The sequence below is a fragment of the Galendromus occidentalis genome, unplaced genomic scaffold (genome assembly GCF_000255335.2).
Source record: "Galendromus occidentalis unplaced genomic scaffold, Mocc_1.1 scf7180000077471, whole genome shotgun sequence".
Lineage (NCBI taxonomy): Eukaryota > Metazoa > Arthropoda > Arachnida > Mesostigmata > Phytoseiidae > Galendromus > Galendromus occidentalis.
The window spans coordinates 982,844-1,002,628 of NW_003805459.1; the positions used below are offsets into that span (position 1 = coordinate 982,844).

Genomic DNA, 19,785 nt, shown 5'->3' on the forward strand with positions numbered 1-19,785 from the left:
CCGCCGCATCGATGCCCCGATAGTTGGGCTCGCTCCTCGAAATCCCGATATTCGAATAGAAGATCCCGATTCATCTCTCTCAGCTCTCGAAGTCGTGTTCAACTCTACTTCTCTTGATGATTCTCATATAGTGTGAGACCGTGTGTACTCGCTTCCTGGAGTAGTGATCAGAGGAGTAACAAGATCGAAAGCACTCGGGGCTGATGATGAGCTAGACAATGTCGGGGAGAGGCCGAATTAGAGCGGGAACAACGGGATGAGAGGGATGAGATTTATAATCAAGCTGAGTAAAGATTCTGAGGCATCAAGCGGACCTGCTACACTGGAAGATCCCGGAATTTCCACCGGTTTGGTGCTGTGACTTAGTTAGACGAATGATTATCTTTTTAGAAAGATGTCACGATCGGTCGAGGCCCCTCGAGGAGTCGGCTACGTGAGTGGGGCAGTGGTTGCCGTGCAATCGATTATTATCCGCATTGAACATTCTTGGCGATTATTGACCGAATCGAAGTTCCATCCGCTGACCCCACCTAGTAATTTTTCGACCTGCTACCCAGGGTGTTACACGTCGTCGTCGCGGTATTGCCAAAATCGTCCAAAGACGCCCCACGGAGTGACCGACTCAGTTCCGAGCGACTTAGAAGCGAAAGCATCTGTTCCATCGATACGTTGTCATTGAGGGAGAGCTAAGATCGATCACACCGCGCGGCCGAGGGCTTGGAACCGGCTTCCACGATAGTTGGGGTCCGTTTCCGCCCAAACAGCGGTATTTGTCTGCGTTCAGCTGATGTTCGTCGGTTTTCTCTCTTGTGAACTTCATTTCGGGGGAATTAGCCGATTGAATTGTGAGTCGCAGAGTCAAACTCTATCCTCTTCGGCTTCCAGTCCCTAGTTCAGCCGAACCCACGGCCGGAGTTATAATTCCACTTTCGCAGCGGGATCAGACCGCGAACCGGAACCTCACTGGCATTGTGGTGTGGAAACTTTGCCGAAAATCTAGCCACGTCTCGACGGGTCATCTTCAGTCGCCTCCCACTTCACCTTGACACAGCGGCGGCCGAAGTGACCGTTTCTTTCCGCACTTTCACCGGACTGTCAAAAACAGCGAGGTGCTCCGAGCCGGCGTGCATTGTCCGAACGACGAGACGGGATGCTCAGGAGCACCTCGCGATCACGCGGAAAACTTCCGTGTCACTTATCAGCAGATATCTCGGATACCGAGAGCTGCTCATGACTCTCGCTCCGACTAATTTTATGAGACTCCGAGCCTCGGCTCCCTCACGATAAGAGCACACGCTCTGACGGCTCCGAGTCGATTCGGTCAACGACGGCGACGTCCCTACGGAACTTCGGTCGATTGCATTAGAATCAAACAAATCGTCGCCCGTGGTGAATTCGCGGTTAAGCATCGGAAAAGGAAATCTCGCGTACTACCTCGTATGGAACAAAGGACGCATGCATGCATGGGGTCGCGCAACGTGGGACGGTACTTTGTGCTAGAAACAATGAAGCCGCTTGTGATAATAATAATGATGATGATGATGATGTCGTCGTCCGAGCGACAGACGCCTCGCGGATGGCCACGCAGATGGAAACTTTACACCAGTGCACCGAACTCACACGATTGTGGTCGCGGCACTTTGTCAAAATTACCAGTTAGCAGGCGCGTCGAACAACGCCCACATCTCCCTCGTACACTATTGAAGTGGCGAAATCGTTGTAGACAACATCGACATTGTCAGCTTTGTTTCCGCGCTGTAACACTTTAATGTACTCGTTCACCCCGTGAGTGACATTAGCCGATCGGCAGACCGACAGCTCCGTTGAACAAACGATGAGCCCATCGATTTGCGGTGGTACGTCTCTTTAGGGTACGGGGAAGAATAATGAGCAAACGAACGCTTCGGCCTGCTGGTCGATCTACGTCGTTTGAGGACGCCGTTCCCGGGAGACGACAACGCCAAAATGCTGCCTGCGACCGCATGCCCGAGACCCGGGTGCCGCACAGAGTTCATTCAGAGAGCTCGACACGATGAACTAGGTTGTTTGCAGCTGAAAGTAACGAACGAGCCCGCTCCGAGTCCCGTCCCCCTGGCAACTGCGGAATTCCGCTAGAGAATGGGACCGCCGATGAACAGAGCCGAAGCAAAATATGCATGCACATGAACCGGGAAATGAGGTCTCGAACTCGAGTTCGAGACCAAAGCCTGGTTCCGCGTGGAGAGTCGGACATCGACAGACACGAACCGGCGGCAGGAGCCCCATCGGGGGGAAGAAACGGAAGAGCCCCGAGTTCGGGAGGTGAAGCGACAGAGATATGGACGAGCTAGGAAACTGGGGAGCTAGTCGACGACTGTTGGTATGACGAAAATTTGCGAACGTCGCCACGTCGGCCGCTCGCAGCCGCTACCGTCTGCAAACGCTGAAAATGCCAGGGGTCAAAGATACAGCTCGAAACTTCATTTCCAAAGTTAGTATTTGGAAAAAAATGAGCCGGAATTCGACATGGCGACGGACAGCCAGCGCAGTGCGATCGTGCTTGTGGTTACTTACGCGTAGATTTTAAAGCGGATTCGGAGACGAGACGAGAATAGCAACGAGTTTTTTTCCACTTGGTAACCTTGACACGGTCATTGTGTTGCGATCATTGTGCATGCGCATAATTGTACCCTAATTGTACAATGTGGGTGATAAACGGGACAAACGACTGTTTTGGATCGAGTATTTTTTGGTTTCGATGGAGCACGCTTCAGTGGACCGCATGGGCCAGAATTGAGAAACTTCGGGACAAGTCTTCGATTGTCGCAGCTCTGCGCGTTCTCGATTGCGAGGTATCATCTTGCATTCTGTTATTTTTAGAAAACTTGAAATGCCCCCACGCTGAGCTTCTTGTGGCTCGCGGCTGTGTGCGAATGTGTGTTGCGAATTCGTGTGAACATTTATTATCCCATTGTTGCGGTTCAAGCAGAAGAACCCTAACCTCTGGCCGTTACGCAACTTGCGTCATCACTTCCACACGTCTTGGACTTCCACTTGGATTCGACCGCTCCATCGGCGTCGTGACCGTACTAGAGAAGAGCTCGCAGTACCGTTATGGCTTGCGATGATCACGAGTGAATAATCCGGGGCGATCGATGGTGGAATGAAACACATCGAGCATATTTCTTCTTTTTTTCTTTGGTTTCCCTCCGTTTTCCTCTTCTCCTCAGGCACTTCGCTAAGCCGATAATCCGCAGGAAGGGATCGAGATGGTGACGTGGAATTCCGACAGCCGGTCGACAAACGGCAACGAGATGACCGTAGATCAGACGAAAAAGATCTTCTTTTCACTGATAAAAACGAGAAGAAACCCGACAATTTATTAACATATTAACACTATACAATACATTATTACAGTCAGTATACGATTGACATGTGAGGATGATACACTTGGACTAGAACACAAGAACACGGACGTCACACTGTACACAGCACTGACATCACGAGGAGAGCCGCGCATAGGGGGCATGACACACATGTTTTGAGGCAGAAGCAGGGTAGAACAGCCAGCGATCGGGAGAGATGGTTGGATTACGATAGTTGACGAGGACACCGAACACGTAATGCCCACGGTGGCATGGAAGGATTATCGAAGGCTGCAGGATGCTCTATTTACAAGATGTCCGATGTTTGGTGATTTCCGGACGGGCGTCTTGTTCTTTTCCGTCGTCGACGTCGCTGAAGTCACCGCGGCGGGTTAATCGTCGTCGGTGCGATCAACGAGAACAACAACGACAGCAAACGACCGGCGACGACGGAGACGCTGATGAGGGGGAATATGATGAGGGTGATGTCGATGAAGAACTAAAGGCGATGAAAATCCGCTCGCTCGAGATTAGCTCGGTCGTTGTCTACCGGACGCTTGCGTGAGCGAGTAGTCGGCTCTCCGGGAACCGATTACCATCCTCCTTCCCATCCGCCTCCACCGTGGCCTCCACCGAGCTCCTGGACGTGGTATTTTTCCTGGCCGCCCTCCCAGCCTCCTTGGTCCCAGCCTTGGTTCTGCATTTTCGATAGATGGAACGGCACGACAATAGGAATGAATTTGGCCTTCTTGAGGGTTTTGAACACTTTTTTCAGGACGATCTTCTTGATGATCTTGTGCTTGTCGGCTGAAGCCTCCTGAGAGACCAGGACGAGAACGAACACAGCCACGAGGGCCACTAGAAGAAACTTGTTCATGACGACGGTTCTTGACAAGACGCGGACAGACACTGATTGTGACGGTGCCGAACCCCTCTTTTTATCGACCAGGCGCACTTTCACTGTGAGCAGCCACCGACGAACTTTCTCCTTCTTCGATATTCCTCCTCGCAGCAGAAACAGCAGCAGCGGCGGCGATTCCGAAGAGACAACCCCGCCGCGTCTTGCTAAGCCCCGCCGATCCCGTTCCCGCTGCCGCCGCTGCTACCCATCGACCAAACATTTGTCAAAACTCCGGGCCTCCTTTCCACGTACAGCCGCCGTCACTATCTTATGGCGGGGCTTCTTCAACGCTGCAATCGTTTGAGGGTCACATCAATCGAACAACAGTTTGCCGGCTGACCGACCCGACTGACTGACTGAGTGACTGACTGACTGGATCAGTCGTTGGCATCAACCGCTCTTTTTTCTCTACTTCACTTGCGCGCATAGTCGCGGGCGCGTCCAGGGTCAAGGACGTTGGCCAAGTCCTATTTGTTTGATACGGAGACGAGTCGCTGCGGACCATTGGCCGCCGCGCCAGTTTCCGTCGATTTATAGCTCTACTGAATTTGACCGTAACCACCCTTTCGAACCATTGTCTGCGATTTGAGCACGCTTGAACTCCATGTGTACAAATCCCGCGCGCATTCGTACCGCTCCGAAATTTCCTAATCGAGCTCTGATCGGAAGGAAGCCTGAGCTCCGAGACGATCGAAGAATGACCGAATGCCGACGTTCGAAGAGAACTCAGATGTCGGATTCGGGGATGATTTTCATGAATTTACTTCTGGGCGAATCCCCCTTGTCGGTCACGTTCAGAAGCTCATAACGGACGACTTCGTGAACTTCCCGAAAGAGCGAATGCGACGCCCGACAGCTCCCTTCTGGGCATGAATTCACCACGCGAAGACTCTCGGATTTCCTCCGAGCTTTCTCCCTGAGCCTTCCGAGGGCCGTTCCCTCGGCGATCGAATTATTCGTCCCCAGCCGAGCGACTTCCAGATTTGATCCAGCTGCTCATGGACTGCTATCGATACATGGATGACCACCTTTCCTCTGCCGGGTCATGTCGGGGGTCAAAACGGATGCTTTCGAATGGTAGCTGTGATAGCGGGAATGGTGGCGGCAGCAGCAGCCGCAATTTATGTAATATGGATAAAGAAGAAGACGATTAGGTGGACGTTAGCTTGAGCGGCAGCGAGAGTACCACGAACAACGGCTACAGAGAATCGATGTAAAAGTGGGACACAGATGATTGAAATAACGAAGGATCGACGACATCGTAAACCATTCAGGGCTTAAGGTCATGGCTGCTGAACATGGGATCTTCCGGAGCCTGAGGCTCATCGACTAACGTCATACCTGATTTTCCTACGGCTATTCTAGCGACCGACAGTATCAAATTCAAGTAATGACTTTTATCTTTTGTGCTCTCTCACTGATGAGGGATCGAATGGATTCGATTCGAATCGAGCACGGAGGGCAAGAACGAGAATGTCGGTGGAGATAGAAACGACGACCATGAACCAAGATCACTCTTGGGATCGGACCAACGGCAATCTCTGAACGCTCACGCTTGAGCTCTTTGAGTTGATTGGTGATCTAAAAGATAGTCGAAATCGCTCCGATCGTCCCCTTGCCTTCATCGCAGAAAATCCTGCGGCTCCGAATTTCGGAGAAGCGGGATCCCCGCAGAATCCGAACGGCCATGCGAAGTATTCGGGAACGGAATCTTATGTCAAGCGAACTTTGACGAGGCCACGGCAAAACGCACACACGAGAGTATCGGTGGGGAGCATTCGAAACGCGGGTATCCCATCCGGATGCTTTCGAGCTTACGAGCTGTATTTTGGAACGGAGCTAGGAGTGGCTCCTCCGGAGCCAATGTGTCAGAGCCAGCTGCGTTCAGCTGTCTGTCCGATGCAGGTGGCGCGCTCAGATGGAGCTTGCGGCCATTTCCGAATTAGGTAGTTTCCATCTAACTGACGGGCTCGCGAGGGATTTCCGAAGTGATGGACTGAGAGCTTCTCGGAACGATACCCGAGAAACTGCTCGGCGTATCCGACCGCCTCGCCGACTCCGGCTCCTCAGTATTGCTTTCTGCGAGGATGGATGGACGGATGGATGGATTTATCCTGGGAGCCGATGAAATTGTTCCCCGATGGCGTTACCTAAATCTTTCATCTGAGAAAGTGCTCGTTCTTTCGCGTTTCAATACCCCCAGTAGTTCTGGAATCATGGTATCAACTAACTAAGGAAGAGTTCCAGACGTAGCATGGGGGATGGTCCATCCGACGCGACCCTCACGGGTCATCTCTCGCAGATCTTTTCTCCGTCAGAGCTCGACCGGCTTCGACGAGCTCCGAACTCTAAGCGAGAATCAAGGGCTACCTCACGCCGCCAGTGTGCGGTCGCCCGGCCTCCCGCATCGATGGCCGGATATTCCTCAGGGAGAATCCGCACCTGTGCATCTTCAGCCAGCCATCCCGCCTCAGCGAGCTCTCAGTCGAGGTGCCGAGTCGCTAGTCCGCCAGGCTCCTTTGGAACTACCTACTCTCAGGCTCTAGGGACAACTCGGGAGCTTCGACGGATTAGCCCTATGTTACGAGGACGTTAACTGCCCCAGCCAGAAATATGGGTGGCTAGACAAATGAGGGAACAGTCATAAAAGGACGCCAGCCATGAATAACCTTGCGTGACGTACGAGCTCGTTAGATTGGAGTGGACAAAGCTCTTCTCTGCGTGCTCCCAGCTCGAACATAGCAGAATGGCTTAATTACTCCATTCGTTGAGTGAGCCCGTCCCGGAGTACATTTCGGCCAGAGTCCCTTTCATGTGGATCTCTCATCTGTTTCCTCGTCATGGACATCTCGTTCAATTGGATTCCGTATGGAGGTGGACTCGCCGAGCGCCTATGCCTCACAGGATGATCAGTCTCCCGGCCCGAGTTGTGAATCGCAACTTCTGCAGTCCGGCGCCCTCCCGTTCGATGAGGCGAACAAAAGACGCTTGACACTACTTGTACGGTATGCTTGACGGAGACAATCAATCATCCGATGACGACCGTTCCGAGTTCCATCAGTCCGGTTGGCGAAAGATCGCCTGGCCCGCCGGCCCGTCCACGCCGCCGCCGGGATCCCCCACTGAGTTTTTTTGATTCGTCGGTCGACGTGAGAATTTTAGGAATCGTTAGCGTACCGCGGGAAGACCTTGGAAGTTGACCGACAACATCGAGTGTCAAACATTAACCAAAAACATGAGCGTCAACAATAGCCCCGGCGATGATATATTGGAACAAAGGTTCTTGCTTCAGCTGCGAGAAACAACGATCCGTACCGTACCAACTGAGTCGTGTGACAGTTTCGTCACAGATTAAAAGCCTCGACACACGGCCGAGTCGAAGCTGTTGCAGCCGCCGCGCCTGATGGTGCTGATGATAATGATCAGGATAATGATGATGAAGTTTGAAGCGAACGAGAGAAGTAAGGACATGAACGAGGATCACAAATAACCATAAGCCATAAAATAACCATAAACCTTCCGGATACACCGCTTGCGGCACGACAGCTAGATAATCTCCGGCTGTAGCGTCGTCGAGCGCATGTCCTCTGCGGGACAGAACTCTCCGTAAGTGATTCTGACGAATCTTTCCCGCCCGTTCCCCTGGCCGCGCACGCCCGATTCAGCCGCATGGCTCAGAGCTCTGGAGCCTGCGCACTGCGCCCACATACGGCGATTCACGTACTTAGACTACCGTTCCGCCTGCGAAGACGCAGGGGACCGCGACGCAGTCGGAAGCCTAGGACTGTCGTATCCGTCGTTGACAACACTCGACGTACGTACAACGTAACCACGTACGCAGCGGATGCTGATAGAATTCAGGTCAACGATAAAATCAGGGGTGATGGCGGCGGTACCGCGTGAATTTCAAATGCTTTGGACTCATTGCAACGACACAATGAGATCGTATCGTTCCTTCAGTTTGCCAAACCATTACTTTGAGCGCCGATACTGCTTCCATCAATTTTCGATGGATTCCTTCCACTCGAGTGGAATCCTTGCCTCGAATGCCCCTCCCGATGGGCTCGACCCCATTGCGTAAAAGTTGCTATCGAAGTTCATCATCACTAGCTTCCCTGCTGGATCCCCGCATGATGCTGAACAAGCAAATTGACGGAAGTGTTCTTCCAGCCGTTCATCGGTCCCCCATGGCCAGAAATCCGGCAGAATCCTGAAACTCGCACCACTGGACCCCAACGGAAGTTCATTGGATAACGCCTGTAACACACCGAGCTGGACCTTGACTCCGTTTCAGCGAGTTCGTTGAATCTCAAGCGCACCTTTGAAGTTTATTTGGATTCCTCCGTCGCCACGTCAGAGACACGTGCAAGAATACCGTGTCCCAGCCAGCAATGGCACAATTGGGCGAAAATGAGCTAAAATTTCTAGAAATTTTGCAAACGTCACGCGGACCATCGAGGTGAATTTGAAAATTTCCGAAGCAAGGGCAGCAGCGGAAACAACAACAGCATCGCCAACACCATTGACAAGGGCTGCGACAGCGGAGGCAAGTGGCCGAGCTGAGAGCGGAATAGATGCGAATTTGTCCAAATCGGTCGGACGAACCTCGTCGTCGCTTGATTCATTCAAGTGTCCATCACTGCTTTTGAGTGAAGGGAGTAAGTGAGTGAACCGATAAGTGGGTGAAGTAAACCGACACCAACCGAATCTGTGGATGCGTGGGACAGTCCTGACTGGTTTGCGTTTTGCCTGTTTGCTTGGCTTGCCGACATTCGCCTCGCCATCGGATGACATTTTAGCTTTCCATAGTTTGGAAACGATTTAAAAAGCTGCCGAGACGGACAGACCGACGGCTAGAAGGACAGACCGGAGAGTCAAACGAGTGATGACCGACGAACCTGTCCAACAGAGCATAGCTAGCTCGTTGTTCGGTGGAAAAAACACACACACATAAGAAAAAAGCCGTTACGTCATGTCGAGAACGACATGACAACAAATCGTGCGCTCGATCAGAAAGAAACTTTCTCCAGAGACGCCGTCCGCTAAGTCGTTGCCTCTACGCCCAATAAACTCTGCTAGTGACCCCGTCAATGGAATGACGGCCACAAATCTGGAGCCAAATCACTGGGACCGCGCTCTTTCCGTCGGTCGTATCATCGCAGCGACTCCGCGAGGGATCTACCGCGGGACGAGTGTTCTGGGGACGAACGTCAGTCGACCGTTCTCAGACGGTCGGACGGACAGACACACGCACACAGCGAGCGAGCGACAGTCGGACAGACGGATCGACGGACAGTCGGGCAGACCGGTTGATCGACGGGAACACAGTGTAAATACCTGGTCCACAAGATTGACACACCTCGTAGGAAAACACCGCGTGATCCATTGGAGCGTCGTTGGCGCGATGATTGATACAATTCGAAAATTTCCAGTAATTTCTACGCAACGAGGTGCGACGACGCGCAAATCCAGGACCGCGGCGGCACCGATAATATCGAAGAAATCCGTACAAACGAAATCGTGAGTGAATCCGCTTTCGCCAAGCGATAGCGCTAACGGCGGCGGTGATGTACCGAATTCAACTCCGGATAGCAGACAGATAGCTAACGGAAGTTCGCTTGTGATTGAATTTCATGTTGAGTAACGCAGAAGGTTACCTCCTCCTCTCGTCGGTCACGCTATCGCTTCACCGTCCACGGTCTGGTCGGAGCCCTCTACAAGACGAGCGACATTCTAGAGATTATTCGGGCTCAATGACTCAGCCAGAACACCGATCATGGCGTGGGAAATGCATGGAGTTGGGAATATCCTCAAAGAGAGATTTTTTTCCCACAAAGGCCCGATCTATGACGTCTCGGCTATCGGAAGAAGTTGCATCAGAATGACGCCGAGCAATTCCGAGCGAGCCTCGGACCGTGCTCATTTTTTCGAAACCATGAAATTATCGGCTAGTTTCTCAACTTTTTTTCCCGATGATCCAATCTCATCCATCAACGGCTGCTCTTGTACGTGGCTCACCCACTCAGTCAGTCAGTGAGTCAAGGTCATCCATTAAGGTGACATTCTGCGAATACCTCGAATCCTCTCGTTGGCAATTGAAGCCGAGAACCTCTCGAGCCTCCTCAGGAATGCGGCCCAGGAGCGAGATACCACGGCGACAAGCTTTCTTCTGAGTTGACAAAAGGAAAGACCGACCACCTCCGCCAATTTGACGTCATGTCCCTTATCTCGAGGAAAAATCGTGCTCTGGAAGCGACGGCCCGGCTCAAGGCTCCGGAAGAAAGTTTTCACTGGATGGATTCAAATTCATTGGAATGCGAAGCTTCGCCTCTGAAAAGTCACGGGCTCACGTCAGTATCGAAGGAGGTAGCTCGGGACCTACGGGAGACTGAAGCGATGATTTTGCAAAAGCCGGGAAAAGCAGCCGAAGCAGTAAAGCGGCTCCCGTATCTTGGACAGCACCAATGGTGCTTCGCTCGCTCGCTTGCTGCTGAGTGGAGGGCCGATCTTCCTATCTGGTCGGTCGCTGGTTTCGGATCGAACGTCTTGGGCAAGTTGACCCCGCTGACACGTTGCGGCCCTTTGCTCGGTCGCTTGTTTTCAATTGAAAGACGAACGAAAAACGGACGACGACGGTAAATGGCATAACAGTTCGAAGTTCGAGGTCTTTTTCAGCAGAGAGGCTTTCTATACCTAGCTACCTATCGGCTGCCGCCCGTCCGCCTGCCCCCGCGCTCGACCAACCAGTTCGTCAGCCGCACAAATACACATATCCGTAGACTGAAGCACGGGAACACGGACGAACGGACAGACCGATCCATCGATGGATCGGCAGAGGCCAGGCAAAGGACGTTAGGGTAGACGAGCAGCTGACAAAACAGATAGTCGGACCTGAAGAGTGGTTTGAGCCAGTGCTGTGACTTTGAACATCGTCAAAAGCGCTCCTTGACGTGTTATGTATTTGGATGGTTTCTTCTTCTCCGCTGGCTCAGCTGATTGAGAAATCCTCTTCATCGATGTGTCCGTTGTTGTCATCTCCTGCTCGTGTCCGTGGGCTCTCCGGTCAGAACTCGGGAAGGAAAGTTTCTCGAGCTACGACCGCTGTTAGCTACGGAACAGGTCCTCTGGTTTCGATCGCCTTTGTCATCGTTTCTTTATAGCCCACGGAGCAACAGAACGTTTCTTCTTCTCCGATAAGAGCCAAAAGGGGAACTGTGCCGGCAGAAGAAAGTTGTTGACGTTCCTCCTCTGATTTTCTTTCGCATTTCCCCGGGACAGGGCGCCTCCATCGTATCAGTGACCAAGGTGGAAAGTGTCGGAGATGGACACGCGAGCTGGCTGCATTCTTCGAGGGACCGAATCTGATCCTGCCGCATGATAGCCCCCCCCCCCCTCTTGCGGTCGCGAGTAATCACAAATACCGGTTCCTCACCTGGTAAATCCAACGCTTGCTGATCTCAAGAATATAAAAATTTACTTTCCAAATTATAGGTGCCTCCATTAGGCTCGTTGATGGGTGCTTTCGCTTTACGTAACAGATGTCATGGATCGCTTGGAAACGTAATTCTGGGGGCTGGTCAGAACCGACGTTTTTTTCAGTCTATACTTTGATGGAGGGGCGGTGACTTGGAACTTGCGATCGTTAACTTTATTTGCGGTTTCGTCAGAAGAAATGAAAGCATAAAAACGGACGAGAGACCGAACGTGAGCCTTCCGAGTCGGCGCACGGCGTACAGCTTCGCACAGATTTTCCGTGAAACGATTCGCCGCCTGACGGTTTTACTGTTTGATGGAATGGCTGACTGACACACTGACGACCGATTGACTGAATATCCGTCCAAAAGGCTGTCGAACAGTGCGCCGGTTATCCTTTGACGTACTCTCGGGTTATTTGAAGTAATCCACTGCCGCGTTCGACGACTTCAAACAACAAAGGATCGAAAAACCGATGTTCCGTTTCGTAATGAGAGTCCACCGTCGGCGATCATGAACTCGCCCGCAATCCTTCACTCACTCATTTCTTTCGAGTGTCTGTCGATCCAGTTCGCTCCAAGGAACGGATTGGCGGCATCGGATGCAGTCGCAGCGGTGGTATCCGCGGCTGGAACAACCCTCAACCCGATTTAATGTTTCGAAATCCAGCCGCGCGGATCTGCAGATCAGCGCATGTCACGTGTCAAAGTTGTCATCTTCACGTGGACGGTGCTAAACGTCGACGTGGCGTGACTTCGTGTCTGAAGGTGCGACTGCATGGCGTGCTTTCGCCTTGGGCTCCGGCATATCAAATGAATCGTTAAATGAACAGAAACCCCTCATCTCAGGGGAGGGTACTTATCGCAAACAGACCCTCAGGAGACGCCACAGAGACCAGGCATCAATGCCGAAATCTCCGATTTCCAGCGGGTGATCCACCTCGAAGAAATCAACTCCTCACAAGGAGCTGTCCATCGCTGAGTATGAATCAGATCAATGAATCATTGGGGTGTGGGTTCGCTGGAAGAATACGGATAATAGCACTTGCGTATATCGAGTCACTCGGGCGTACTAAAGCAATCGCTTAGCAGCCCATCATTCATGGGAATGGAGCTCTGAAAGATCAGAGGGCAACTTCCAGCGCGTTGCTCGAGCGTCCTAGGATCTCGTAACATGCAGTATAGCCGCCTTCCGGCCAACCAGTCACTCGTTCATTTAGTTTCGATATCGCAAGGATCTCATTCAGACAACTGGATTGCTGCATTTCCAACAGAAAGCCGCGGCTAAAACTCGGTGATGAGAAAAACCGATCGACGTCGCCTCTCGATGACAATAATGAGGTTCGAGCAGAGGGAGGAGGAGAGCCAATTCTCAAGGTATTTTCAATTCGACTTCTTCGCAATCGCGGCCCGATGAGAGAATGGGACGTGTGCGTTTATCCTTGAATTTTGATTCCCATTCTCATTCGAATCTGTTCACACACTCACGACTGCACAATGGCGTGACAACCCGTTTGATTCCGAAGTGTTTCCCGATAAGGGAGAAGAAGAATGCCGCTTAGCAATCAAATTTTCGGAAGTTGATTTTTCCGCTCTTGTCAATTTCGTCTCCATTTACGCCATCGAGAAAGTCCTCATGACCAATCCCTCCGGTCCTCGCTCTTGCCTCAGCCATCCCTTCGACTGGCTTCTAGTAGTGTGAATCCGTTGGACCGAGAGGGATGCTCCCGTACAGAAACGGCGTGGCGCCAAGAAACTGGCGTCGGTCCTAAGAAAAACGATCTTTTGGTCAGTGACAGAGTTTTCAAGTTCACAAGAATATTCTCACACTGAGGGGAAGGGCCGAGATGATTCCCACTCGAGGTACCCCAAGTTCTTGTGGTTAGCAGGCATGCATCACTTTCCATGGAAGAGCTCGCGGCCCCAGAGCATGCGGCCCATGAGGATGGGCTCGAGAGGAGAATTTTCTGCCACCCCCCGCCCTCCCAGTTCCTTTAGAATTCGACTGACTTCTGGAGGATCCGACGCGCCTCGACCATTCACCCCTCGAGAAGGAAAATGGAAACTACTCCCGGAACCCTCCGATGCTCTCAATAGACTCAGTCCGATTGCCCTATCTTCGCTCGCTTCAGGATGCTTCCAGTGTTTGTGGATTATGATTAGCACTCTATTAGCGGAGCTGACGTATTTCTTACATAATTTGCGCCCGTAAGGACACTTCATGACTGGGTCGACTCCTTGATCATCAATAATTGTGTTGCTCACGGAAATCCGAGCTTCGGATTCGTCGAATTCTCTCGAGCACAAGCAGTCTGTCTTGTGATGTGTGCAGGAATTGAATTCCACTCGCGATACTTCCATCCACCTCGGAGGTACTCCGACAACGTCTGCTGCGGAGTATTTTCGGAAACATCGGATGGAGCTGTGTCGTCGACCCTCGACTCTGAAAAAATGAGCCGACAGAAGAAAGAAGTTTCCTTCCCTTGGCTTCACCATGACGCGATGAATGATATGATAGCGGAGTCCTTCTCGACAGCGGTCTGCCACGCACCGGTGGACTTCGGCTCTGTTGACATCGGTTCTGGCAGATCTCCAAGTGAGGGGGTCTCACGGCCAATGCTAAACACAGGGGTGGGCGGTCAGGGGATTTGGGAGCTGGACAACGTCAAAAAATGAGCCGGCTGCTTCCATATCCACAGAGAATGCTTGACGTAAGTCCACTGACTCTTGCGTCATATTCAGACAGCTTGTCCATCAGCTAGTCAGCCACCTTGCCAGACGATTAGCCTTCGAGCTTTCGTGGCAGCTAAGGAAATAAACGATGAAGTCGATAAAACTCATCGTCTCCCTCTCATCGAGAGCTTTCGGCTCGAATCGACGAACTTCTATGACTCAGTTTATGGCTTTCGCAGGAGAGGGGATGGGATGGTATGTGGAGACTTTTTCGAGAGCGTTCGACCCGCTCAGAATGCTCGGGAACGGCACCGGCTCATGGTCTCTCAAATTACCTATGACACCGGTGTCCGAGGCTGAAAAAAGCGCAGGACGCGAATTTTTCGAAAAGTTCGGACGCCCATATCGATCGAGCATTGTCAGCGAATATATTTCGAAAATTTTGAAACACTACATAATTTCAAAGTTTCCGATTGAATTCACGAGCCGCGAAGGATATCCGAATATTCGATTCCGGCGGCAGTTCAGCTCACAAGAGATTTAATTGGAACGTTACGTAATGAGAAACAGATCGTGAGGATCCACGTCTCGTCGTCGACATCAATCGCGTATCGTCATGAGAAATCAGAACTTGTCGGCCGGACGGAACGAAATGAAAATAGAAAATAATTCCCACTGTCAAGGCGAAGTACCGACTAAGCTAACCCTGGATGCCATCACTATGACCACAATTAAACACGTTGGAAGCGCTGGGAGCCTTGACACAGAAGAAAGTTTCTCAAGAATCTTCGGCACGCTCGCTGACGCAACTGCGTCTGTTTTCGCTTCTAAATAAAGAACCGTGAAAAATCATCGTATATTTATCCCATGGACTCATCCCCGTGAACAATCAGACGGTGAAGACACATAGATGGGATTTAGATGATCGATTGAGATGAACCTGCTAGATCTCTCTCTCGGATGGTCGATTACGAGACTCGTCCAAGTCAAAGATCCATATCAAGCATGTCGCGGAAGAATTTATATTGTAGAATGGAATTCTCCGAAAGAACGTGATGTAACGGCTGCTGACTCTTGCCGCCTCGCCTTAGAGCTTCTGCGACACTTTCTCATCGCGAATGAGAAGTAGCATCTCTCAACGGTTGCGTCCCAAGTTCACTCGAATATTGCCCTATCAGGATCGATTCCATGTGGGGGAGAAAAACCCTGGTGCTCCGCGTGATTGTCGCTCAGCTCGCAGAGGGAATCGCTGATAATAATCAGTCCGACTAGTCGATGAGGAAAAACTTTAGCTACTGTGTCTAAGTGTTATTCTGTGCCTGCCTGAGTGTCGCCTGCTTCTCCTCCATCGCCGCACACGACGAGACCGTTATTGCGTGTCCGTTACAACGTCTTGTGCATCGGAGTAGCGGGGAACGTCGACAATGCGTGGAGGAGGCGGTCAGGAAAAATCTGTTACCTCAGAAGGAAGCAGACGAGACAGCAGAAAGACAGAAGATTAGAATAATATGTTCACTAGTCTGCGTGAGAAGAGGAGAAAGCCCACCGGCTCTTGCCGAAGCCTATCGATGGTAGTGGAAGACGGTCCCCGGACTTACTTTTTTCAGATCCACTGTCATCAGCTGGCTTGTCTGCCCCTTAAAGAATTTGATCGCGAGCATCCACATCACCTACAGAACAAGCTAACTTAATTAAATGTTCTCAGAGACATCACTCACGCAAGCGAAACGAGAGCTGACGCAGATGTAACTTGAGGCATCCAGATCAATCAAGTTAGGTAACCGAAATTCGGATTGACGAACGTAATGTCAGTCATGCGCAAAAACTCAAAGCAGAGGAAAATGTTTCCCTCGTACCAAGTCCAATTATTGTTTTTGACGAAGACCGTCGGATATGAATCAGTGGAAGTTGACGAAAATCACGATCTGGCAATGGTAAGAGAGGCACCAAAGGAATTCATTGAATACATGCATCGGTAGCTCACATGCGATGAACTTGCTGAACGCGGCGCGGCCTCTTCTTCCACGTGGCTTCCTGCAGTAATAGCTCAAAGCAAGAGTCGGAGTCAGAGGCGAACCTGCAGGCACCGCGCTCTCTTATCTCTTCTCCCTTCTCTGGATTTCCTTTGGAGATGTCCCCTTCTCTCGAGCTGGAGTTCAGAAAAAAATGTTTGCCGGCGCTGTCGAGAGGGCCTGGTCGCGGGATGAAAAACACGTATGGGTGCGCCAGGAGCGACGAGCTGAGCTCAGGGTGGAGTCTGGGGCGACGTCGTTAATTGTATCCAGGTCAACATCCAATGACTCCGCTCCGAAATACGTGAAACTTTGACAACGAAGCACGAATCCGTGGGTCTACAGAGCTTCTGTTCTCCTCCGATGGACCACCGGATCGTGCACGCACCCCAATTCGAACGGCACCCGTGTGTGAAAGTTGATTCCCCTTCAGAGGAATAATCCAAGAAATTTCAGAAACACCATAGAACAAGTCGCGTCGCGAGCAGCCGTTGTGGCTGGGAGGTCCGATACAGGGAGCTCAGTCAGAACGGTCGGGACGAATGATTTCTCTGCGTTGATCCCATATTTTGATATTTTTTTTTATGTGATTGAATGGTGCTTATTCGCTACCAGCGGGATATCCAGATATTGACTCTCCAACCTAGAACTCTGAGAGGCGCTTTCCTCATCCAACCTCGCTCATGCATCCGAGCGTGGATCGCATTAGCTGTAAGAAATCGACTAGAGCTGACACAGCAAAGGGAACAGCGACATTAGGACACTGATACGGGAACTTGGAGATTCGCGTGATTATCTCGATGTCTGCCTGTTAGTGGGGAGCCGCACACAGAGTAGACCGCTCCCTCAGTACGCGGCCAAACTCCCAGACTGGCGAGGGTAGATGATCGATCTTCATGTTCTTGAGGTTTGAAAAGCGTTCACTCATCGGAGCTCCGCAGAACTTCGTCGACAAACGTTATCCACCCACACGCGTATTCCCTCTACGAAACTCACCACTAGAAATTCGTTCTTGTCGACCCTCTGGTTTCCGTCCGTATCGAACATGTTGAAAGCTATCCTGAATCCGGAATGAGGTTCTGAAACGAGCAAGCGGAGGCACTCAAGATCTAGTGGCTTTTTTCGAACATGCTGAATCTGGATAGCTATGAGATTTATTCCGGTGCCAAACTATTGCATGCTATCAGAGAATCCACTCACTCGTCAACACAGACAGCAGGAACAAATATTCGGTGTACGAAATGATTCCTGCATCGTTCAGCTCTCGGAATAGTTTGGTACTGCCTTTTTTCTTCGGGATCGTTGAATCTATGAGTTTGTCAAAATCTTTCCGACTCAATTTCCGCCGACTTATCCGAGCTGGAAGAGAATAAGAAATTATTGCAGTAAGCGATTCATGATCCGCATGATTGCCGCAGCGGAAATCATAACAACAAGCATAAGCTATAACAAGTCATACACATGATACGACGTTTTTATAGATCGGCAAGACATCGAGCTTCTCCGAGGAGTCGCTGTCACGGCAGCTCGGAGGAGAGTCTAGTATAGCTGTCCCGAATAAGTTCTGAGCAGTTTATTTGATAGACTGATAGTCGAATGTGGGTCCTTGTCTATAAATATTCAGAGATCCATTGTCGGAGCATAGAAACTCTCCATTCGAATCACAAGGTCCTGGGGAATAGTACGAATCGAAACTATATTCCTCGAGAGTCTTTCCATCGACGGGAGGCTTCTCTAGGGATCAGATTCGTATGGGAAGCGAGACGAAGTGTGGCGGAATCTGATGAATAGAGGCCCGCCTGTTGCAGAGAGGATCTCTCCGTGGGAATCATGAGCCATTGAGCTTGCGCCCAGGTATGCAACGGCGGAATAAATAAGCATAGCTCGAAGGAATTCTTCTCAGCGCTGTTATCTCAGCGGAGCAGTAGATATGACGTGGAGAAGTCTTCCTCGCAGGGAGCTCGAATCTTCCTCTTCTGTCGATATAAGTCGCAGCACGTAGGCTCCGCGAGCACCGGTCGGATTAATGCATTACGTTCCGCCGTAGAGGGCGCGAACGGTACGACGATAGATAGCAACCCATGTGGGAGCTCTGCAAAACCGGACCCCTTACTGGGTAACACTTGCTAGCATGACCGAGAGGAATAAAGCAACTTCAAGCTATTTAAGTCACAAGGAGATGGAGCCGATTTTCGGCTCCGATTCTGACAGACCTCGAATGCTACAGTTGAGGACTTTCTCCTTCGCCCGAAATGGGGTGACATACGTTAGCTTTTTTGAACAAGACTAAAGACGCCATTGGGTAAACATCACGTAGGGCCCCTTCCATCCGTGTGGGTTCCCCTACTGGGTTAACACTCGATTCAGCAGAGCGTATGTAAATCTTGTCGAAGAGGGCGAAAGAAACTGACTGTGACGCTACTGAGTCGGCACATCATCCGGCGTGGAGGGAAGACGACATGGATGAGCTTCCTCCGAGACATGTACGCTCTCATTCTCCCTTTAGGTGAAAACAACAAGCGAAACGTCTCTCCGACGTCCATCCCGCCCAGTCTCAAGGGAACTCGTTGTGTGTTCATAGGGAGTCGTTCCCCTCGACTTTCCCGCCTTGCCGGGCAACTTGCGGGAAGATTTTTCTGCACAGTAAAAACTTTCTGTGTTCTATCAACACCGTTTTCTCGAGCCATCGTCCCTTGGCCTGAGAATAATGTTCGCTCCTCGTGCACTACAATCTAGTTTTTGTCCACGAATCGGTTCGAATAACCTTTCCCGGACATAAGCCGCCTTTGAAAGAGGGATTCGAGAATTCCTGTTTAAACTTTCTCATTAGCGTCCTCACACCGGGGCCTCGATGGGTGTTCTCTTTCTCTAAGCGTTCGCGATGTACGCCATCCGATCCGACGAGTCGAAAGCTCCGACGCTGGGTGCCATCAACGCGTAGAGAGTACGCGAACCGTTTTCGGTATATCCAGCTCAGCGGATCGGCACTTGCTGCGCCCTTGCCGGACGGGTTCTCGTCGACACGATGCGCAGGACTGCACTTGCCGTGTCACTGCTATTCAACCCTCGAGGCTTCCCACTCTCTTCCCGGCAATTGTTTCGTAATTAAGTTGTTTCAGCATAATCCGTCGCAGACTAAATCGTGGGCTTCGTGTCCGGACACTGTCCACTGCGAGCGCACACGACCAACCTCCTTTCGGAGTCGGAATCGCCCCACTGTTCCTCGCATCGGGCAGCGCGTTCGAGCGGGATCCGCTTCACGGGGAATCAAGGCCGCCCCGAAATCTCTTCCTCGGACCCGAGCTTGGGCCCCGAACCTCGACGACTTTGGACTTTGCGGGGCGATAGAAGCCGTAATCTTTTTGCGGAATCCCTCTCGTCGG

At 51.4% G+C, this 19,785-nt stretch overlaps 1 protein-coding gene across 1 annotated transcript in view; it reads right to left on the reverse strand.

Annotated features, from left to right (window-relative positions):
- Positions 1 to 19,785, reverse strand: part of MICU3 (Mitochondrial calcium uptake 3) — a 128,727-nt gene that overhangs the window by 82,367 nt on the left and 26,575 nt on the right. Inside the window, exons 3-5 of the mRNA XM_029111832.1 lie at positions 17,603 to 17,761; positions 17,360 to 17,481; positions 15,989 to 16,060 (exon numbers count right to left, since the gene is read on the reverse strand). Of these exons, the coding sequence (XP_028967665.1) occupies positions 15,989 to 16,060; positions 17,360 to 17,481; positions 17,603 to 17,761 (353 nt within the window). The remainder of the gene's footprint in view (positions 1 to 15,988; positions 16,061 to 17,359; positions 17,482 to 17,602; positions 17,762 to 19,785) is intronic.